This window comes from Protomyctophum parallelum (assembly GCF_964188405.1).
Source record: "Protomyctophum parallelum genome assembly, chromosome: 13".
Taxonomy (NCBI): Eukaryota; Metazoa; Chordata; class Actinopteri; order Myctophiformes; family Myctophidae; genus Protomyctophum; species Protomyctophum parallelum.
The window spans coordinates 19,400,793-19,420,055 of NC_139708.1; the positions used below are offsets into that span (position 1 = coordinate 19,400,793).

General features: G+C 42.4%; 1 protein-coding gene across 1 annotated transcript in view; it reads right to left on the minus strand.

Moving 5' to 3' along the window:
* Positions 1-5,179: 5,179 nt before the first annotated feature.
* Positions 5,180-19,263, minus strand: part of syt17 (synaptotagmin XVII) — a 31,619-nt gene continuing 17,535 nt past the window's right edge. Inside the window, exons 6-9 of the mRNA XM_083779692.1 lie at positions 18,782-19,154; positions 17,788-17,908; positions 16,999-17,154; positions 5,180-6,319 (exon numbers count right to left, since the gene is read on the minus strand). Coding sequence (XP_083635818.1) covers positions 6,123-6,319; positions 16,999-17,154; positions 17,788-17,908; positions 18,782-19,154 — 847 coding nt within the window. The 3' untranslated portion in view covers positions 5,180-6,122. The remainder of the gene's footprint in view (positions 6,320-16,998; positions 17,155-17,787; positions 17,909-18,781; positions 19,155-19,263) is intronic.

A 19,263-nucleotide genomic window follows, 5' to 3' on the forward strand; every position in this document is an offset into this window, starting at 1 on the left:
TGTTTTTTAAAGAAAAGAAAATAATTGTATAGGCCTACATTAATAGTGAAAATAGCTGATCTACAAGCTTGCAACGTGTTGCGTTGTGCGCTTGTAGATCTGATATTTTCACTAGTTTGGGTCCCGGGCAAATGTCTAAACTCTCTTTTGGGTCTCCACCTGAAAAGTTTGGAACCACTGATTTATAGAGACTGTTATTGTTTAGAAAAGTCACCAGGGTTTTAACGGCACTTAAACGTTTGCCGTTACCGGTTAGAATGAAGTTTCGTGACTTGAACACCTGTAGCGTCCATAATATTCTGGGCGGTTGGTACCTTAGCCAAAACAGCCCGTCGTCAAATAATTCATATACAGTACACAGGGAGGGTACATCGTCATTGCACAAGCACTTTATTTGGTGTGTTGCCGTGAAACCAGACAACTGAGATAGAAAGATCACAAATGTGTAGGCGATGTGGAAGGTCATTGGAACACCTTACAGTGATGTGCATGTGTGTGTGTGTGCGAGCATGTGCGAGCGTGCGTGCGTGTGCGTGAAAATATCGCCGTCAAGTGTATGTGATATATCTGTGCAAGTCTACATCAGTTTTGTTATAGCATTTGTACGTGCACTTCAACAGTTAAACATATATCATCATGGCATACGGAGTCTGCCTAACAGTGACCACAGCGATAAGAGGCTACAACAGAGAACAGAGATAAATATTGCTTTAGATCAAACGACGGCAGACGTGTAAAGGATAAAGTGGCCTCACCTCACCTCTCTGTGTGAACAGATTTTTCGATATCGATGACGAAAAAGCACAGTTGCACTTATAACACCGATTGCACCACCAGAATACTCATTTGTATGCAAACGCAGCGGATTAATGACACACACCATGTGCCCGTCTGTCTGTACACGTGTACGCGAGATCAATGACAAAAATACATTAGAACACAGACACCACACAGGAACAACCTAGAGATGCACCGACACCATGGAACCTACGACTTGGGATAACACAATATTGGTTATTCAGAGGACCGCCAGAAGTGGTTGGAAACAGAAATGTGATGGTTAGAAATCTGGCCACCTGCATGGGGCATCTTTGACTTGTATAGATTATACATTTGTTTTGAACGTGATAATGTACATTTTACAACACAATCCCTATCTGACAAAAGTTTGTGCATTGGCATTCCCCATACGCACCTGCAGCTAATAATAGCCCCTGTTTTACAACGGGTACAGAGACACATCTTAAATTTGTTTCTCACTTGCAAAAATTCCAGTGATTTTAAAGCAACATAGTGTAGGCTACCAGCGTTTTAGGCATGGAGTCCTTTTTCACTGTTATGCCTAATTCATACTGTTGTTATGTTGGTGGTTCCACCTACATTTTGTAATCTGGGTCCACTGTACCATAATCATAGCCCCCATGCATATGTTACATGGGATATTGGACTTACTTATGGATTACGGCACAATCTATTATCTACGTAATGTACCTAAATTACAAAATCTAAGTGAGAAGAACACCAAAACATTTGATAAGAAGTGTGGGAAGTTTTTGTGAATTAAAGGTAACAAACATGAATGAATATGCCGGTATTATGTCAAAAACAAAAAAATAAAACGTTTTGAGGAATTAAATCCTATAATGAATCATATTATGTGACCGAGGAGGACCCACATGGCCGTCATCCATGATCTTCTAGCATGAGTGAGTGTAAGTATGAGCGAGGCTTTAAACTGTCAGAGATGACCGTAACAGGAATAACACTGATTAACTTTAAGATCCTATCTATAAGACAGCAAGCACTTGTGCAATGCATCAAAGGAGGTCCCAACTTCACAGAAAGCTGACGAATTTGACTCACGTAATGACTCTAAAAATTTGTTTTTTTCCTCTAAATCCAATTGTACTCTTTAACATCTATACTTCAGATATATAAACATACACATTATTTTTGTTCATTCTTCCTTCTTCAAAAGGACAGTGACAACCACAAAACACATTCATTGTTTGTTACCTTGAGGTGGTTTTATATAAACCTGTATGGTTCTCAATCTCTACACATCTCAACTAGGGTTGGGTCTTGGGATCATTTTAGGATTTTTACAATTCCGGTTCCTTAACGATTCCCTCTTAAAGCTCTGATTCTTTAATCGTTCACTTTTAGTAGAAGCAAGATTACTTGTGTTGAAAGCTACTCAATTAGTGACAAGAGCAATTGTAATTAGTTACAATACACCCACACCAAGAGTACCAACATATTAATGAACATAGTATTTTGAAGTTGTTCTTTGTCCTTGATCCTCCATTGTTGGAGGAAACTCTTATCGATCTTCCCAAAAGTAATTTTCAGCTAGACTAACCCACTAAATGAAAAGTAAAAATTAAATAAATTAAAAAAGTTTTGAAAATATGAAGTGCAGCATTTGGGCAAGAGTCAAATCCTTTTCAACATTTAAGCACGTTACTGTATGCATGAACGTTCCTAAGTGTTAAATGTACTGAATACAGTTAACATGTCATGTTCAATAAAGCTATACCGTTCAAATATTGCCACCTCGAGCCAAGAGACAATGACATATCACATCATTTTAACAGCAGAAAAGGGTATCACCGCATTCACACAGTGTTCTGAGTTAAACACATTCATGATAAATTCTATCCTCATCATAAATAAATAAATACATAAATATATATATATATATATATTTGCTGGCACAGTATACCTTTGACTCTTTAGTCTTTAACCAACCACATAATATTTATGACCATGAGGCTTTCTAATCTAGACGTGGTGCAGTCTTCTAGCACTGTGGTTCTCAACCCTTTCAGGCTGTGCATTCAACTCTGTTCCACAGATACAAAATTGTGAAAACAGCAGATCTACAAGCTCACAACGTCTCTTGTGAGCTTGTAGATTGGCTATTTTCCAAAAGAAAATCTTATATAATATAAGAAGAAATTTGGCCAAATTGTCAAATAATATAATTATAATATAATATAAATTATATTATTTGACAATTTGGCCAAATTATGTATTACCTTTGATGCAGTAATAGTATTATTCTCTCTTTTCTTTCTGTTGGAAGTATTAAAAAGTTCTCTAAATTGTCATCTGGAGAAGGAGCCCCTAAAATCACTTCACTGTCATCTGGAGAGCCCCACAGTGCGACCCGCCGACCCGCAGATTGAGAACCACTGTTCTAGCAGATTACCAAGACACTTAAACAGTAAGGCAACACAGAGCAGACACAGTGGCCCCCCACGCACGTGCACGCGCACACACAGGCACGCGCACACACTGCACCCGGCAGCACCAGTGTAGTGGACAGTACAGTATATGATGGTATATGAACACCCACGACTCATTACCACTGAAACATATAGGATGTGGGTTCACAGTATACCTATTTACCCTGAAAAGTATGCACACCCCTTCAACACATACACGTAGCACTTCATTGCGATACATTGCGTTAATATAATAAAATTACTTAAACAATTGGGGTGGTTGTATTTTGGCTCCCACATGCTCTTCTATTAAGACATTTAGATCGTGTCAAAGGTCATGTCTCACCTGGACACAGGATCTGACACAGAATTTTGACATGATGGTCCAGATTTGATTCATCCCCTGAGCAAGCAGGCAGGCTATATTAGTGGTTAATAAATGTAGCACTTGCACAGGAAACCGAGCTCAAATCCGGGATAGAAGAGCAGAGGCAAGCAGGGCTTTCCATCATTTTTTTCCCAAAAGAGAAATGTGATGTCTCCCCGGGAGCCGAACTAGTGAAAATAGCAGATCTACAAGCTCACATCGCGTCTCTTCACGCCGCATTGTGAGCTTGTAGATATTTACACTACTTCTTAAACATTAGTTTTTTAATTTATGGAATTTTTGGAACATTTGAAAATGTTTTGAAATGATGATAATTCAAAAGAAAATACCAACTAAATAAAGGGACACCATAAGAAATGTGTCTACGACCAACACTGTTTGGGAAACAGTGCTCTATATTGCCCTGAGGGACTCCGGTCAACCAGCCTATAGGGTTTAAGGGGTAAACAAACAGGCGTACCGACGTGCACTCCTTCAGTACGGACCCGTCCCTTCTGTACAGACGTGTCGCATACCAGGGCGCACACCCCTTCAGTACGGACGTGTCGCGCACTGGGGCGCGCACCCCTTCAGTACGGACGTGTCGCGCACTGGGGCGCGCACCCCTTCAGTACGGACGTGCACCCCTTCAAGGACTGGACTGATGTGCAGAATGACAGTATAGAACAGCACAGCACAACAAAAGGACAGCTTTAAAATCTCAACAACAAATTCACAGTGGTGGAAAGTAACTGCACTTAATTTTGAGCACTCTTACTTTACTTTACATTTTTTGGGGGGGACACTTTAATACTTCCACTACAAATATTTGAAAGATTTAGATTGCCTTGTAGATTTAGACTATTAGACTATAGACTATTTTATACTTAGGCTATTCAACAATAGCAGATCTACAAGCACCAAACGGCGGGGCAACTATCGCTGCAAGAGCGCTGACATTTTGAAGCAATGGCTGCTGAACGATTTTTTCTTTTGGTGCACACGAAAAACAAAACAACACCAAATAGCATATTGCACGGTCACAAGTTAATTGAGTTACGCATCTGTTGATAGAACCCTGATGATTAGTATATAGGCCTTTCTACCAGGTGAAATACGGTAGAGAAATACAGTCCCAACCACAGACTTCTCAGCAAACCATTGTCCTCAACCGCCATAATGATGAATAAGCTCAACTCCTTGTTCATTGTGTGAAGCAGTTTAAATGTATGTCACTTGTTCCACTGGTGGGAGACACTTCACCTCAACCATATAGTATAGTGTCCACTCACCAGCAGATCCTCATTATCCAATCTGCTACTTGAAAGACATATACTGTATCTTAAGTGCCACAGTCAGGATAATTCAACAACTAATTTGTGTTATATAGCTCCCCTTGTGTAAACTTAGTTCCTTAGGAACTAAGTTTACACAAGGGGAGCTATATAACACAAACGCAGTATCAAAAGCCCATTGACAGCAACATTTTTGCTATGCATTGCATTGACTGATCTTTTCAGAAGAATTATTTGGATGGGCATTTGATTCCCCCCCCCCCCCCCCCCCAGAAGCTGCAGTTGGTCATTGTTGCCGATTACATGTGAAATTTGTTGGACTGAACTTCTCATTTTTTCTTTCCAAAATTGAATTAGAAAAAGGGCTGATGGCATTTGAAAGCTGGATGAATGTACCTGTATTATGTGGCTGTAAAAGTAGGCTTCATTAATGTATTGCAGTGAAACCTGTACTTTACACAAAGTTAAACTCTCAGAATATGTGATGGTAGTAGTCACATATACTGTATCTCACCTGTCTGACTGTCTTTCCTTTCTGTGGTGGTCGGATAAGGCCTTGTAGGTTCTACTGTCATGGAAACCAAAGTCTTCACTTGTCAGCTCAAATGTTCACCCAGTCATCAGATCCAGCATTTCAACCTGTTTGACAGCCAATCAGACAGAGCATTTCAACCTGTTTGTCAGCCAATCAGACAGAGCATTTCAACCTGTTTGTCAGCCAATCAGACAGAGCATTTCAAGTTTCTTTTCAGCCCATCATTGGAAGTCAGCAGACGCCAGAAGACGTCAAAGGTTTAGCAGCATGACAACGATTGCAGTTGAGGTGATGGTTGAGTCCCATCGATTATTTCTTTTATCAATGTGATAAATCAAAAACAAGCAAAACAAAAAAGACCCAAAGGTACTCATCTTCTCCAGGAGTTGCTGTTGCCGTTCTTATAGCGCCTGTTTTCAAGGGTACATTTAAATTTACCAGGTACTCTGTTGTCATTGGAGGAGGACAGAGGGGGGGCAAAGACAGCCACCTTGATGATGCAGACAACGGATTGAAGGGAACTTGCTCCATCTGAGACGGTCACTGCTGGTCGTCCCAGTAGATGAAGAAATGAAAACCTCTTTCTCTACCTGCCTCGACAGAAATAAATCCCCTTTGACCTCTTCCTCTCCTGACCCATCCGTGTCCACCTCAGAGACCCAAGGAGCCACCGTCGCATCACCCCCGACCCCCTATCATGTGACCTCCAGGGACGCGGGCGAGACTCGATCACATTCGGCCCGGGAGCGCAGGCTGTGCCACTGCTCCACCGGTGTCCTCTGGGAGGCCAGCAGGCGGCGCCAGTGAGACGTTTCAGGTGGACCCGTGGAGAACTGACCGATCACAATGCGGCCCACAAAGTCATTGCTGCTCTTCATGTTGTGGCCATACACTGTCAGTAGAGAGGGGGCGAGAGAGAGAGAGAGAGAGAGAGAGAGAGAGAGAGAATGAATGAAGTTAAAAGTAGTGAACTTTAACACAATCAATATTGATCGATGGCACTGACGTTTGATTCTGTCACTCTGCATGCAGGCTTATATCACTCACTGTGCTGTACAATAGAATACATGATTATTCATGTAGGTCTGTTTACGGCCCAAGAAAAACCCTGGAAAGGGGAGGGAAAGGTTTCAGGCAGAACTCCTAATGGAATACTAAATGATAGAAGACACGTCACACCAGTGTCTGTGACTATGTGGAACGGTGAGTCACAGTGACCTGTATGTTATTGCGACCAAAGGTCGCAATTCTGACCTGAGATCAGATTCTATAAATGTCTTCTACATCCTGACAGTTTTCTGAAAAAGCATATGTTTCTGTCAGTCGTTCTTAGATTTTTCAAAAATAGCAGACCTACAAGCTCGTAGCGCGCCACTCGGTGGCGTGCTATGAGCTTGTAGATGTGCTATTCTTCAATAGCTAAAGCATAGCATAATGCTAACACCAAAAGGGGTTCCCGCCCAGAATGGGTTAATGGAATCGTGCATAATTCCCGTCAGTTTGTGTGTCGGGCACGTGACATCACGTTACATCATCAGGGATGGAGCACGTGACATCACGTGACATCATCAGGGATGGAGATCCCTGATGTCATCAATATTAAGCCCATATATCCCTGATGTCATCAATATTGGCCAGCAACTCTACACCTCAAAACTCAAACCCCTAGATCTCCATATATGGAGCTGACCTGTTCTGACATTCCATTATGATGATCCTTCCCCTCCATCCTTCCTCTTCGATGTCTCCCTTTTGACTGATACCTGTCCGTTCAAACTCTAGCCGGGCCTACCGTATGTGTATATGTATTTGGTTAAAATGGGTAGGGTTTAAAAAAAGGCAAGAGTTTGCTCTGGTGCACTGGCCTAAAAGTGGGTCCTTAAAAACTGCTAAAACTTCTGAAATGTATGTATGTATGTAGGTATGTATGTGTGTATGTATTTTAAAAGGGGAGGCTTTTTTGTAAAAATCCCTGCCCGCAATACCTTCATATATTTAAAATTAGTCCAAAATAGGGTTACCAGTGAAGGGCAAACTGCCTATTCACTGGGGACTATGCAAGGCAGAGGCGTCCACCCCCCTGAGTCCAAGTTTAAGCTAGACCGCATAGTATGTATGTACGTACATATGTATGTATGTCATTCATACTGTATACACTTGTTAAAGGTGAAAAGGGAAGTGTTTTTCCCCCATGTGTTTGTGTGGGTGTCTGTAGGTGTGTATGAATAATGTGGTCTCTGTGTCACAGCCTCTCATGTGACGTGAGACAACTGAAAAGAGTAATGCCTGGCTAAATTTAACCCTGGTTTGACAATAAGGAGTTGACCCCTTATAGGAGAGACAGGGGGGGAGGCGGAGAGCAAAGTGCTTTGATAAGAGACAGATAGAGCCCTGGTTAGGTCTGTTTTCATTCAACAAACTGGACGCACGCAGAGAAAGACAATTAAATAATTGCATAATAACTCCCCTATAGTTACTGCCTGTATCTGTGACGTGATCGTGCAGAGAATGGGTCATGACTGTTGAGTGTTCTATGGATGCATCACACGTCAGACCCACAAGCCCCATTTATTGTCTCCACCAGGCCGAAGGCATGGGGGGAGAGTATGTTTTGCACTCCGTCCGTCCGTCCGTGTGTGTGTGTGTCCGTGAGCAGCTAATCTCCGGCACCGTTAACCCGGTCGATGCCAAATTTTGCACACAATTCAATTCAATTCAAAGGGCTTTATTGGCATGAGAAAACATACGTTTACATTGCCAAAGCAGAAAGAACAATACAACAATACAGCAATACAATCAATACAAAAAAATAATGTACATTTGAAGGTCAGAATCTTCAATAGATCAAATTCTATGTACCCAGGTCACTCGATGCAGGTATAGTGCAGGAATATACACAATGATTAGTCTTTAGGGTGGTTGTGTTCAATTTGATATCCTTCTCCTATCACAGCAACTCACAAATCTTGCTGCTGTGTTTGCACATTGTTGTACTTCGCCCAGCAGATATGGGATTTTTTTGTCATTGGTCATGTTTTCAAAATCTCTGTGTGTGGTTGTAATCTGTGGGAAGTATGTGTCTCTGATGTCTTGGTACAATGGACAGATGGTTAGGAAGTGTAGCTCGGTTTCCACTTCATTTTGTGTGCAGTGGGTGCATAGTCTGTCTTCTCTTGGGATACACGTCTGCCTATGACGGCCTTTCTCGATCGCGAGACTGTGCTCACTGAGTCTGTACCTAGTTAAGATTTTTCTTTGTTTTGGGTCGGTCACGGTGCTCAGGTATTCTGCCACTGTGTATTCTCTGTTTAGGGCCAGATAGCATTCTAGTTTACTCTGCTTTTTTGTTGCTTCTTTCCAATGTGTCAGATAGTTTTCCTTTTGCTGTTTTATAATTTGGTTTAGTCCAATAGGTTTTCTATCTCGTGGCTCTGTTTGTGTCCGGAGTTCTAGGGCCAGGTGGCTGAGGGGGCATCTCTCTAGAGTTTCACTGTGTGTGAGTGCCTTGTTATGGAGTGCACCTAGGTCACTTTCTTTTAGGTGGTTGTAGAACTTAAGTGCTCTCTTTTTTATTTTGATTATGAGTGGGTATCGTCCTGATTCTGCCCTGCATGCATTATTTGGTGTTTTTCGCTGGGTACGGAGAATGGATTTGCAGAGTTCTGTGTGTAGGGTCTCGGTTTGGTGTTTATCCCATTTTTCAAGGTCATGGTTTGCTAATGGTCCCCAGATCTCGCAACCATAGAGGGAAATTGGTTCTATCACAGAGTCCAGTATTTTAAGCCAGGTTTTAATTGGGATGTCTATTTTGATGTTTCTTTTGATGGCATAGAATGCCCTTCTTGCCTTGTCTCTCAGGTCCTTTACAGCTTGGTTGTAGTTCCCTGTGCTGCTGATGTTTAGGCCAAGGTAGGTATAGTTTTTTGTTTGTTCTAGTGGGATTGTATTTAGGAAAAATTGGTGGTTTTGGCGGCTGGGCCTTTTTTGAAATATCATGATTTTAGTCTTAGTTAGGTTCACTGTCAGGGCCCATGTCTGGGAGAATTTGTGTAGGAGATCAAGTTGCTGCTGTAGTCCTTCCTTGGTTGGGGACAGCAGCAGCAGGTCATCTGCATAAAGTAAGCATTTGATTTCTGTGTTTGCCAAGAGGTAAGACTGTTCTAACGTTTTTGCTAATTCGTTGATATATATGTTGAAGAGTGTTGGACTCAGGCTGCATCCCTGTCTAACTCCTCGGTTTTGGGGGAAAAAGTCTGTGTGCTTTTCGCCTATTTTAACTGCACATTTGTTGTTAGTGTACATTGATTTTATGTCATAGGTTTCCCCCCAATGCCACTTTCCAACAGTTTGTACATCAGGCCCTCATGCCAAATTGAATCGAATGCTTTTCTGAAGTCGACAAAGCAGGAGAATAATTTGCTTTTGTTTTTGTTTATTTGGTTGTCAATTAGGGTGTTGAGAGTGTAAATGTGGTCTGTTGTGCGATATTTTGGTAGAAAGCCAATTTGTGATTTGCTCAGGACATTGCTTTCTGTGAGGAAATTTAGAATTCTGTGGTTGAGGATCATGCAGAGGATCTTTCCGAGGTTGCTGTTTACACAAATCCCACGGTAGTTATTTGGGTCATATTTGTCTCCACTTTTGTGGAGTGGCGTTATCAGCCCTTGATTCCATGTGCTGGGGAAAATCCCAGAGCTGAGCACGATATTTAGGAGTTTTAATATGGCCAGTTGGAATTTGAGGTCGGTGTGAACACACACTCCCTGGATGCCAACGATGAACCTCTGCCCCAAAATTTCCACAACGGCCTGTTATAGCGCCACCAGGAGGCCGCTTTGTGCAAAACAAGTTTTTGCATGCCAAATTTTGCACACACACTCCCTGGATGCCAACGATGAACCTCTGCCCCAAAATTTCCAGAACGGCCTGTTATAGCGCCACCATGAGGCCGCTTTGTGCAAAACAAAGTTTTTGCACAGTACACCTACAGATTTTGTCCAAACATCGCGCAAATTGGTACACAGTCTCTCTAGAGCCATTCAACGAAACGGGTCTTTCAGATTTCTCAGACACCATCCTGATTGGTTAAGATTGGCTTCCAAAGTTCACAGGAGTGCTCAGTTTCAAACAAAATGCTGCAAATCATGAACACATCGCGTGATTTCCGTGAAATTGTGCACGCACATTCCCACTAGGCCCAGGAAGAAATGCCACATGAACAATTTCAAGACAGGCCTCAAGGTGGCGCTATAACTGGCCAAAAAGTGTTTTTACCTCTAATTTACTTTTGTTGCCCTTTTATCCAACCACCAGATGAAGGCAAGCTGCAATGTCCTACATTCCTATCCTGGTGGAGACCTGTGCCCAGAAGGGCACTTTTTCTAGTTATCCTCTGTTGCGTGCCGGTGTCACACACACGAAAATAGCAGATCTATAAGGTTACTTTACTTTATATGACGACTTTACACTGTGAGTACTTAAAGGACCACTTCACCACTTTTCAACCTATCTTCATATAATAGGTCCTCACTAATAATCATGATAAAATTGCACAATCTTTTTCTACTCAGTCTGTGTCTCATAGGAGGGCTGTGGGCAGTTTAGAATCCGTTTTTTTACAAAGATGTTTAGATTTTCATTATCGTGAGAACGATGGCTTCCATTTTCGCATTGGAACTTTTCAGGACTAGAAAGCCTGCAGTTTCTATTAGCTTGTATTCCCCATTGATGATGTCACTGGAAGACGGTTTCTGAACTGCCCACAGCCCTCCTATGAGACACAGACCGAGTAGAAAAAAATTGCACAATTATTTCATGATTATTAGCGAGGACCTATTATATGAAGATAGGTTGAAAAGTTGTCCTTTAAGTAGACGTTTGAGAATGTTTTACTTTAGTGGAGTATTTCCAATTTTCAATACTTTTACTTCTACTCCACTGCATCTCAGAGGACAATTATTTAGACATACGGTAGTTCAGCTATAATTAAACATAGAGTTTTATACATTATGATAACTTGTGAAATGGGACATTCTGTAGGAGAACTTTTACTTTTGGTATTTGTTTTATGCCTATAGGCTATTTTAGTACTTTTAATACTGAACTTGTCCTTGTAACAGACTATTTCTACAATAGGGTATTGTTGATACTTGTACTTGACTAAAACATGTGAGTACTTCGACTGGTGTTCAAGGACAACACAGGACAGTAGGCTACAGAGTCATGCAGAACCACAGTATACATTGCACTGTATAATAGAGCAAAACGTGATATTCAATAAAAAACAGGTTACCTGTCTTTTCAAATTAATTCCCATTTCCTCTACACTTTATTTAATTCATTCCTTTCTAGACTCCTTTGTCTGTTTCCATTCCTGCTTCCCCCAGGATGGTTTTTAAAATGTTGTGTAAACACATGCCCTGAGCCGCTGCCACCCAATTAGTGCTCAACACAGCAGTGAGTCCGTCTCTATCACTTCTGCATGGAGAAAGAGAGACGGAGCACATCTCTTAAAAGGCCACTTCACCCCTTTGCAAAAGACGTTTAGAAGATTTGGAACACTTTCCTTTGGTTTTTATGTGTGTAATATGTGGTTTTAGATATTTTAGTATTTCAAAGTGCCTGTGGTCAGTGTGGTGTCATAGGCACTGGTCTCACTTCTTCCCTGGACTACATGTTGTCTCAGTAAAACAAGCCTCCCCATCTCCACAAGGTGGGGCAGTGCACCAAAACATTATGGTCATTGTAGTAATCCAGTCAAACACACAGACTTCATAATGTTTTTGGCCATATAGAGTGCAAATTTGAAAATTGTGCTACTGTTATCTACAACAAATACTATTAACATTGGATGACTGGAGTTTCTTCCAGCGGTGAAATGTCCCTTTAAGACCAGTGGTGCTCAAACATTTTCATGTCAAGGAGCCCCAAAAATAATAATAATTATTATGTAATTGCCCGCCGACCCCCATCTGAAAATATGTTGTTCCATGGACCCCCCCCCCCCCCCCAGAATCAAAGATATGAGTTAAAATGTTCGCTCTGAAAGAATATATATTAAATTATTTGCGCCACATTTTCACGATTAAAAAAATAGCAGATCTACCAGCTCGTAGCACGGCCTACGAGCTTGTAGATCTGCCATTGGGGATAATGGTTGCAAGGAGTTGCATGGCAAATCATTGGTATGGTTTGGGCTTTATGCACGCGTAACTGAGGGGTCGAGACGCGAGACCCCAAAGTCGCTCGTAAGACAGGGTGTACTCAGCAGGAAGTTTGCTGTAGTGCATGATGCCACAAAGAAAGGGTCCATCCGTTATGCTGTACACATACAAACGGATATGATATATCACTAAAGATGTTATTGTGCACTATGCAGTATGTACTTGGTTCAGTGTTTTGCTTCAAAATTCGGCCCATTTCTCACTAATAGATAACTTAATTAGCTGCCATTCTACAGCTATAATCTTGTTTTCCCTCGGCGTAGCCAAACATTCCACAGCCGGTGCCTAATTCTGCGTGAGTTTATGTGATTGTCGTCTCCTGCCGAGATTACATCAGGTATGAAACCACAAACAACAGGTAATTAATCCTGTCTCAGCACATATTAGCCGGATGGGAGATGACGGTGCAATGGGTGTGAGGACGAGGTCGCGAACAGCCAGATCCAAGGTGTTACTTTAGTCTGAGTCAGAGGTCATCGCCATGTTGGCTTGTGGTGGACATTTTTGTCAAAATTCCATGTTTGCGGCCTGGGCGGCCGGCGTAGCCGTCTGGGCACCTTGGCTGGCGGTGTGCCGCGGGTTCGACTCCCGATCCTGGCGGCCTTTGCTGCGTGTCACCCCCCCATCTCTCTCTCCCCATTTCCTGTCAGCCTACTGTATACCTATCTCTCTATAAAAAATAAATAAAATAAATGCGAAAGCCACAAAAGAAATTATCTTTGCAATCTATTACCACCAGAAATCCATAAAGAGCTAGCTCTGAAAGACAACTGGTCTGTAACTCTGAGAGTGTTCGAATGGAAACTCTCAGAGTTATTTGAGAACCACTAGTACTAGTTGCGGACTCCTATGCCATAGTGTCATAGTAGATAAGTGTCATAGGCCTACATATTCTGCAGAAAACCTGGAGACTTGACATACAGTAATTAGAATATTATAATGGTGCGTAAAAAGGAAAATCAAAACAACTCCAAACTCCAAACGATTGTGTTAATTTGTATTGACATATTTAAAATTCAATTTTATGATGAAACGCAAAGAACTCAGGGGCAGCAGCACCCTCTATTGGTGTAGTAGGGTAACCATTAATTGGAGACCAATTGGAGAGTGTTGGGATGGGGCCTGACACAATGCAGCGTTTCCCCAGGCTTTCTACTGTAGCACATAGCAGTTCTAGGTCAGTGCGCATTTTGGTGGAACGGCCACCAGCTCTGACGTCATTTGTAGCCACATGTGTGATGATAATAGAGGTGGTGGGGTAAAGATTAATAACAGCTGGGACAAGCACGATCATATCAACTATCTTACCCCCGGAGAGACAAAAAGTGACGGCGCGTGGTAGAATTGTGTGCCTAACTAATGAAACGCAAAGAACTCAGGGGCAGCAGCACCCTCTATTGGTGTAGTAGGGTAACCATTAAGACTAGAAAAGGGTGCTTCTCTGAGTGCAGGTCTTTGCCAGGATGGGTGGACTACCCAGGGCTGTCAGTCAATGTTGAAGCCTATTACAGGCAAATAGTATGGAATATCAAAACCCTGTTTGTCACATGACTCACAAGACCATTTGTAGTTAATTTGGTAGGATTTAAGACCTGGGTATGACAAAAGAACACCCATTTTCAACATGTCTTCATGTCATTTGTCCTCACTAATGCTCATTATAATATGGCACCAGGCATTTTTGTCTATTCACTAATTCAGAAACCTGAACACCATGCAGTGACATCATCGATGGGGAATCCAGGCGAATAGAAACTGCAAGTTTTCTATTCCAGAAAAGTTAGTATGCTATAATAGAAGCCATTGTTCTCGGCTTCTCGCATTAGTACAACTTAAACAACTTGTTTGAGATTACCAAATTAACCTACCATTGATGTCACTGGTAGGTGGATTTTTGAACTGTCCACATTCCTCCTCTGAGACAGAGTTTGTTTGGCGGAGTGCCCTGGGTGCGTCAAGAAGAAAATAGTTAAACTTTTGATCCTCCTGGCTGTGTTTCACAACACAGTCATTCACGACCTCACGTTGAATCGTTACCACAACCATGAGAAGGCCATGTTTACCGTTGGTTCAGCTATATGCTAATGTGCTTGGAATGAACTCCCATTTACACCTTAGACAGGCAGCCTCTGCAGACAGCTTCAAAGCACTGCTCAAGACCTATTTCTTCACTCTTGCTTTTAGTTTAGCAGCTCGCTTGGTCTTCAACCAGCCAAAATTCTCACATGTCTCCCCCCTGCTCCGCTCCCTCCACTGGCTCCCGGTCGCTGCCCGCACAGAATACAAAACTCTGATGCTGGCATTCAAAGCAACCAAAGGTATGGCTCCCCCATATCTTACAAGTATGATTGAACCCTACAAACCCTCCCGCGCACTCAGATCAGCCAACGCAGGGAAGCTGGAAGTACCCTCACTAAAAACGCCGGGACAACGCTCCACACGTCCCAAACTCTTCTCCCTTCTGGCTCCAAAACTGTGGAATGCACTTCCCATTGCAGTCAGAACTGCAGCATCACTCCCAATCTTCCGCCGTAGCCTGAAAACCCACCTTTTCAGACTCCATCATGGCCCTTAGCACTTACCCTAAACCCTTAGATAGCATTTCTGTTGGATTATATAGCATTTGATACAGACTTATAGCATGTTATGTAGACAGCACTGTAATTGTATTGTATGTAGTCATAGCACGCCATAGTACACATATATAGCATAGTAGTAAAGATGTATAGTTTATATGTATAGTGTATGTATAGTTTCACTATATAAATATTCCACTGTTACTTTCTTAGCTTACGCATGTTTCATGATAAATGCTTTTTATGTGATGTATTCCCATGCTTTGTTCTTGCTTAAATGTAAGTCGCTCTGGATTAAGAGCGTCTGCTAAATGCCTAAATTGTAAATTGTAAATTGTAGTTGATTTTTGAGGGGCGCTAGCCCGTCCTATGGCCAGCTTTGAGGCCTTGAGGGTTTGTGTGAACACAAACATTGGCTGACAATTGGCTGATCACCCTATAGCGATGATTTGATTGGCTGAGCAAAGTACATATTGAGGATAAAAGTGAGGGGAGAAAAGTGAAGGCGCCAAAAGTGATTGGCCGGAATGACATTTGTGATGATTTGAATCATAGGAGTTGTTGAGGCACTCGCTTTTTTTTTTTTCTTTTTTTTTTAAGATATTTTTTTGCGGCTTACGCCTTTTATTGATTTTTGAAGGGACAGACAGTAGGCTGACAGGAAACGGGAGAGAGATGGGGGGATGACATGCAGTAAAGGCCGTGTCGGGCTCGGGAGTCGAACCCGCGGCACACTGCGACTGGATTACCAGTCAGGTGCCCAGACCGTTACGCCATGGCCTGGGCCAAGGCACTCGCTTTTGTTTGACTCGGTTCCACACATAGTGAAAAGAGCAGATCTACAAGCTCACAACGCCTCATAACCTGATCTTGTAGATCGGTTATTTTCACAATGTTTGCCTCTTTCTTATATTATTTGACAATTTGGCCAATGTTTCACCTGCTTTTATAGTGTATAGTTTGTTGATTTACTTTTGAGTTTTGATATAGCAATATAGTAATGGGATAAAAAATACCATTACATACCATATTAAAAATATTAAATTCGTATCGCATCGTATCGTATTGTATGCCATTACTTTTCCTCAAGTAAATTTGGAATACTGGAGTACTAGACTCAGAGTATAAGGTATTGATGCTTTTACTAAAGTAAAACATGAGTACTTCTTCTATCTCTGGGTACTGATGCACCCCAGACTGTCTCTCTCTCATCTAGCCTGGCTTGGCCAGACTCATAGCGGGGATTCACTGACGCTTCCTTCCGTGGGTGGAACCTTCAGTGAATCCCCCGCTATGAGGCTGGCCAAGCTAGACTATCTCTAACCCCCTGCAGGCCTAGAACCTGTGACTGTCCAATGCTTGTTATAATCTCCCAGTGCAGCTGCAGCCTCTCGGGGTGCACCTCAAAAAACCTAACTTTTAAAATATTACTTTGTGTCGACTGCCACCTGGCTACACGATGCTCCCTGCCACAACAGCGCACGCACGCACGCACACAACACACACACACACAGAAAAATACTGAGCATTAATTCAACTCAAATGTGGTTAGAGTCTATTTGATTCCATTTGCACACTCTCAGTGCAAACGGTAACCCTTTTTTGTGTTTAATTTTCCTTAGAGCTGATTGATTTATTTTTGCCCCTATTTAAATAATACTGTTTTTACTGTATTATTACAGGCAAAGACAAAAAACTTTGTCTTTGCTTGGTTATAAATAAAGGTGAAATAAAACAACACATCTATATTATGAAACCAGGTTTTGGCTCACCGCTGAAAACGAGGCTGACTTCGCTGAGGTCCTCATGAGGCACGCGGAAGCTGAAGGACTCGTTGTAGAAGGGGTCGATTGTGCCTCGCATGCAGGACGTCTTCTTGGTCTTGACCAGCTTCAGTCCGGTCACCAGCTGGACCTTGACGAACGGATCTGGAGGGGAAGGACAGTCAGGAGACAGCCAGGAGCTGTTATGAAGTGTGAGCATTCTGATCACTTTCATCTTAAATTGTAGGTACTGTAGGTATTTCCAGTGGTGTAAAGTAACTCGTAAGTACATTTACTCATATACTGTACAGTACTGTACTTAGGTACAATTTTGAGGTACCGGTGTTGTTACTTTACTGGAGTGGAGTATTTCCAATTGTCAATACTTTTACTTCTTAGTTACTAGATTTTGATTATTATTACAAAAACATACATTAACCACTTCAGCCCTATATACATTTCGGCCATTTGAAAATAGCCGATCTTCAAGCTCACAATAGCTCACAATGTGTCGTGATGTGACTCATTGTGACCTTCTAGATTTGCCATTTTCAAAAGATTTAAAGATTTTATACATTTGAAAACATTGTGATATTAATAAATACTAGAGCGGCTCCATATATGGACCCTGGGCAGGGCCCTGTCCAGGTCTTTTTGGGGTGGTTCAGGACAATCGTTGGTCCGACCGACTGGACACCGGGCACTGCACCCCCTGTGGTGGTGTGTCGAATTTGAAGTCGGTGGGGCGATAGATAGATAGATAGATAGATAGATAGATAGATAGAAATGTAATTGTACCTGATCCCTGGCACATATCTGTCTGCAGCAGCTGCTTAGCTCTGATGATGTCCACGTTAAGTCTGCCAGCACTGGGAAGGTAGGTGAGGGAGAGCAACAGCTCTCCAAGCTCCACTTCATTCTGAAAAACCACAGGATCATTCATATCTGGACGTTTTTACAGCAGTAATATCTGTAGGCTAGCCTCTGTACCCAGAGCATAACATGAAACCAACTCTCACAAGTTAAATTATTATTAATCATCTGCATCAGTTAATTAATTTACAAGAAATCTACACAATTAGAGAATGTAGAATAATAGTTATTTTTGATCAACGATTACCTGTTATCTCTCCTAATGGTAACAGCATGGAATTGTGGACAAAATCTTATCCAACGATAACAAAATATTCTTTAGTTTTGGGGTCTGATAGGCTACATCTCATCCAATGGTGGTAAAACGCTGAACCTATTCTGGACGGGAACCCCTTTTGGTGTTTTAAGCATTATGTTAAACTTTAGCTATTGAAAAATAGCAGATCTGAAAATTTGTTTAAGTGCACGTGCAACTTTTTGAACATATATTCTTTCAGAGCGAACGTTTTTAACTCAAATCTTTGCTTCTGGGGGGGGGGTCCCTGGAACTACATATTTTCAGATGGGGGTCCGCGGCCAAATACAGATAATTCTGGGGGTCCTTGATATGAAAAAGGTTGCGCTCCACTGACATAGAAACATAGGTTTTTCAGGAAACTTTTAGGATTTAGAAGCCTTTTTTTTTACCCATTTTGTTGTTAGCATTATGTTATGCTTTAGCTATTGAAAAATAGCAGATCTACAAGCTCATATACGAGCTTGTAGGTCTGCTATTTTTGAAAAATCGAAGAACGACTGACATAGAATTTTTTTTTCCAGAAAACCGTCAGGATGTAGAAGACATTTTTAGAATCTGATCTCAGGTCTGCATTGCAGAGTAACCAGACCTGTGAACTGGGCACCAGCAGAGTAACCAGACCTGTGAACTGGGCACCAGCGCCTTCCACCAGTGTCCGCCCTTGACCAGGTCCACCTCGCTGAGCTGCAGCGCCACCTTGCCCACCACGCAGTGGCGCGAGAACTTGTCGAAGTCGACCACGGACAGCAGGAGCGTGCGCCGCTGCGCCTCCAGGAAGGGGATGTCGAAGGTGAAGCGCTCCTCGAACACCGGGTTCTGGGTCTTCCGCTTCACGCCCGTCTGCCGCGAGTTCTTGTGGTCGGGCAGCAGGCTCATCTTCACGTAGGGGTTGGAGTGCGCCATGTCCTGCCGCGCGCCGTCGCAGGTCAGCGGCGGCGGCAGGTCGCGCGCCTCGATGACTCGGACCCCCAGGTGGCCGTTGATGAGGTCGTATCTTATTATGTGGGGGGGGCGACAGGCAACAGGGGGACGGGAGGCAGTGTTAATTTAGTCAACAAACAAAAACTGGACTAAAATGTAAATCGGCTATTTTCATCATGCAA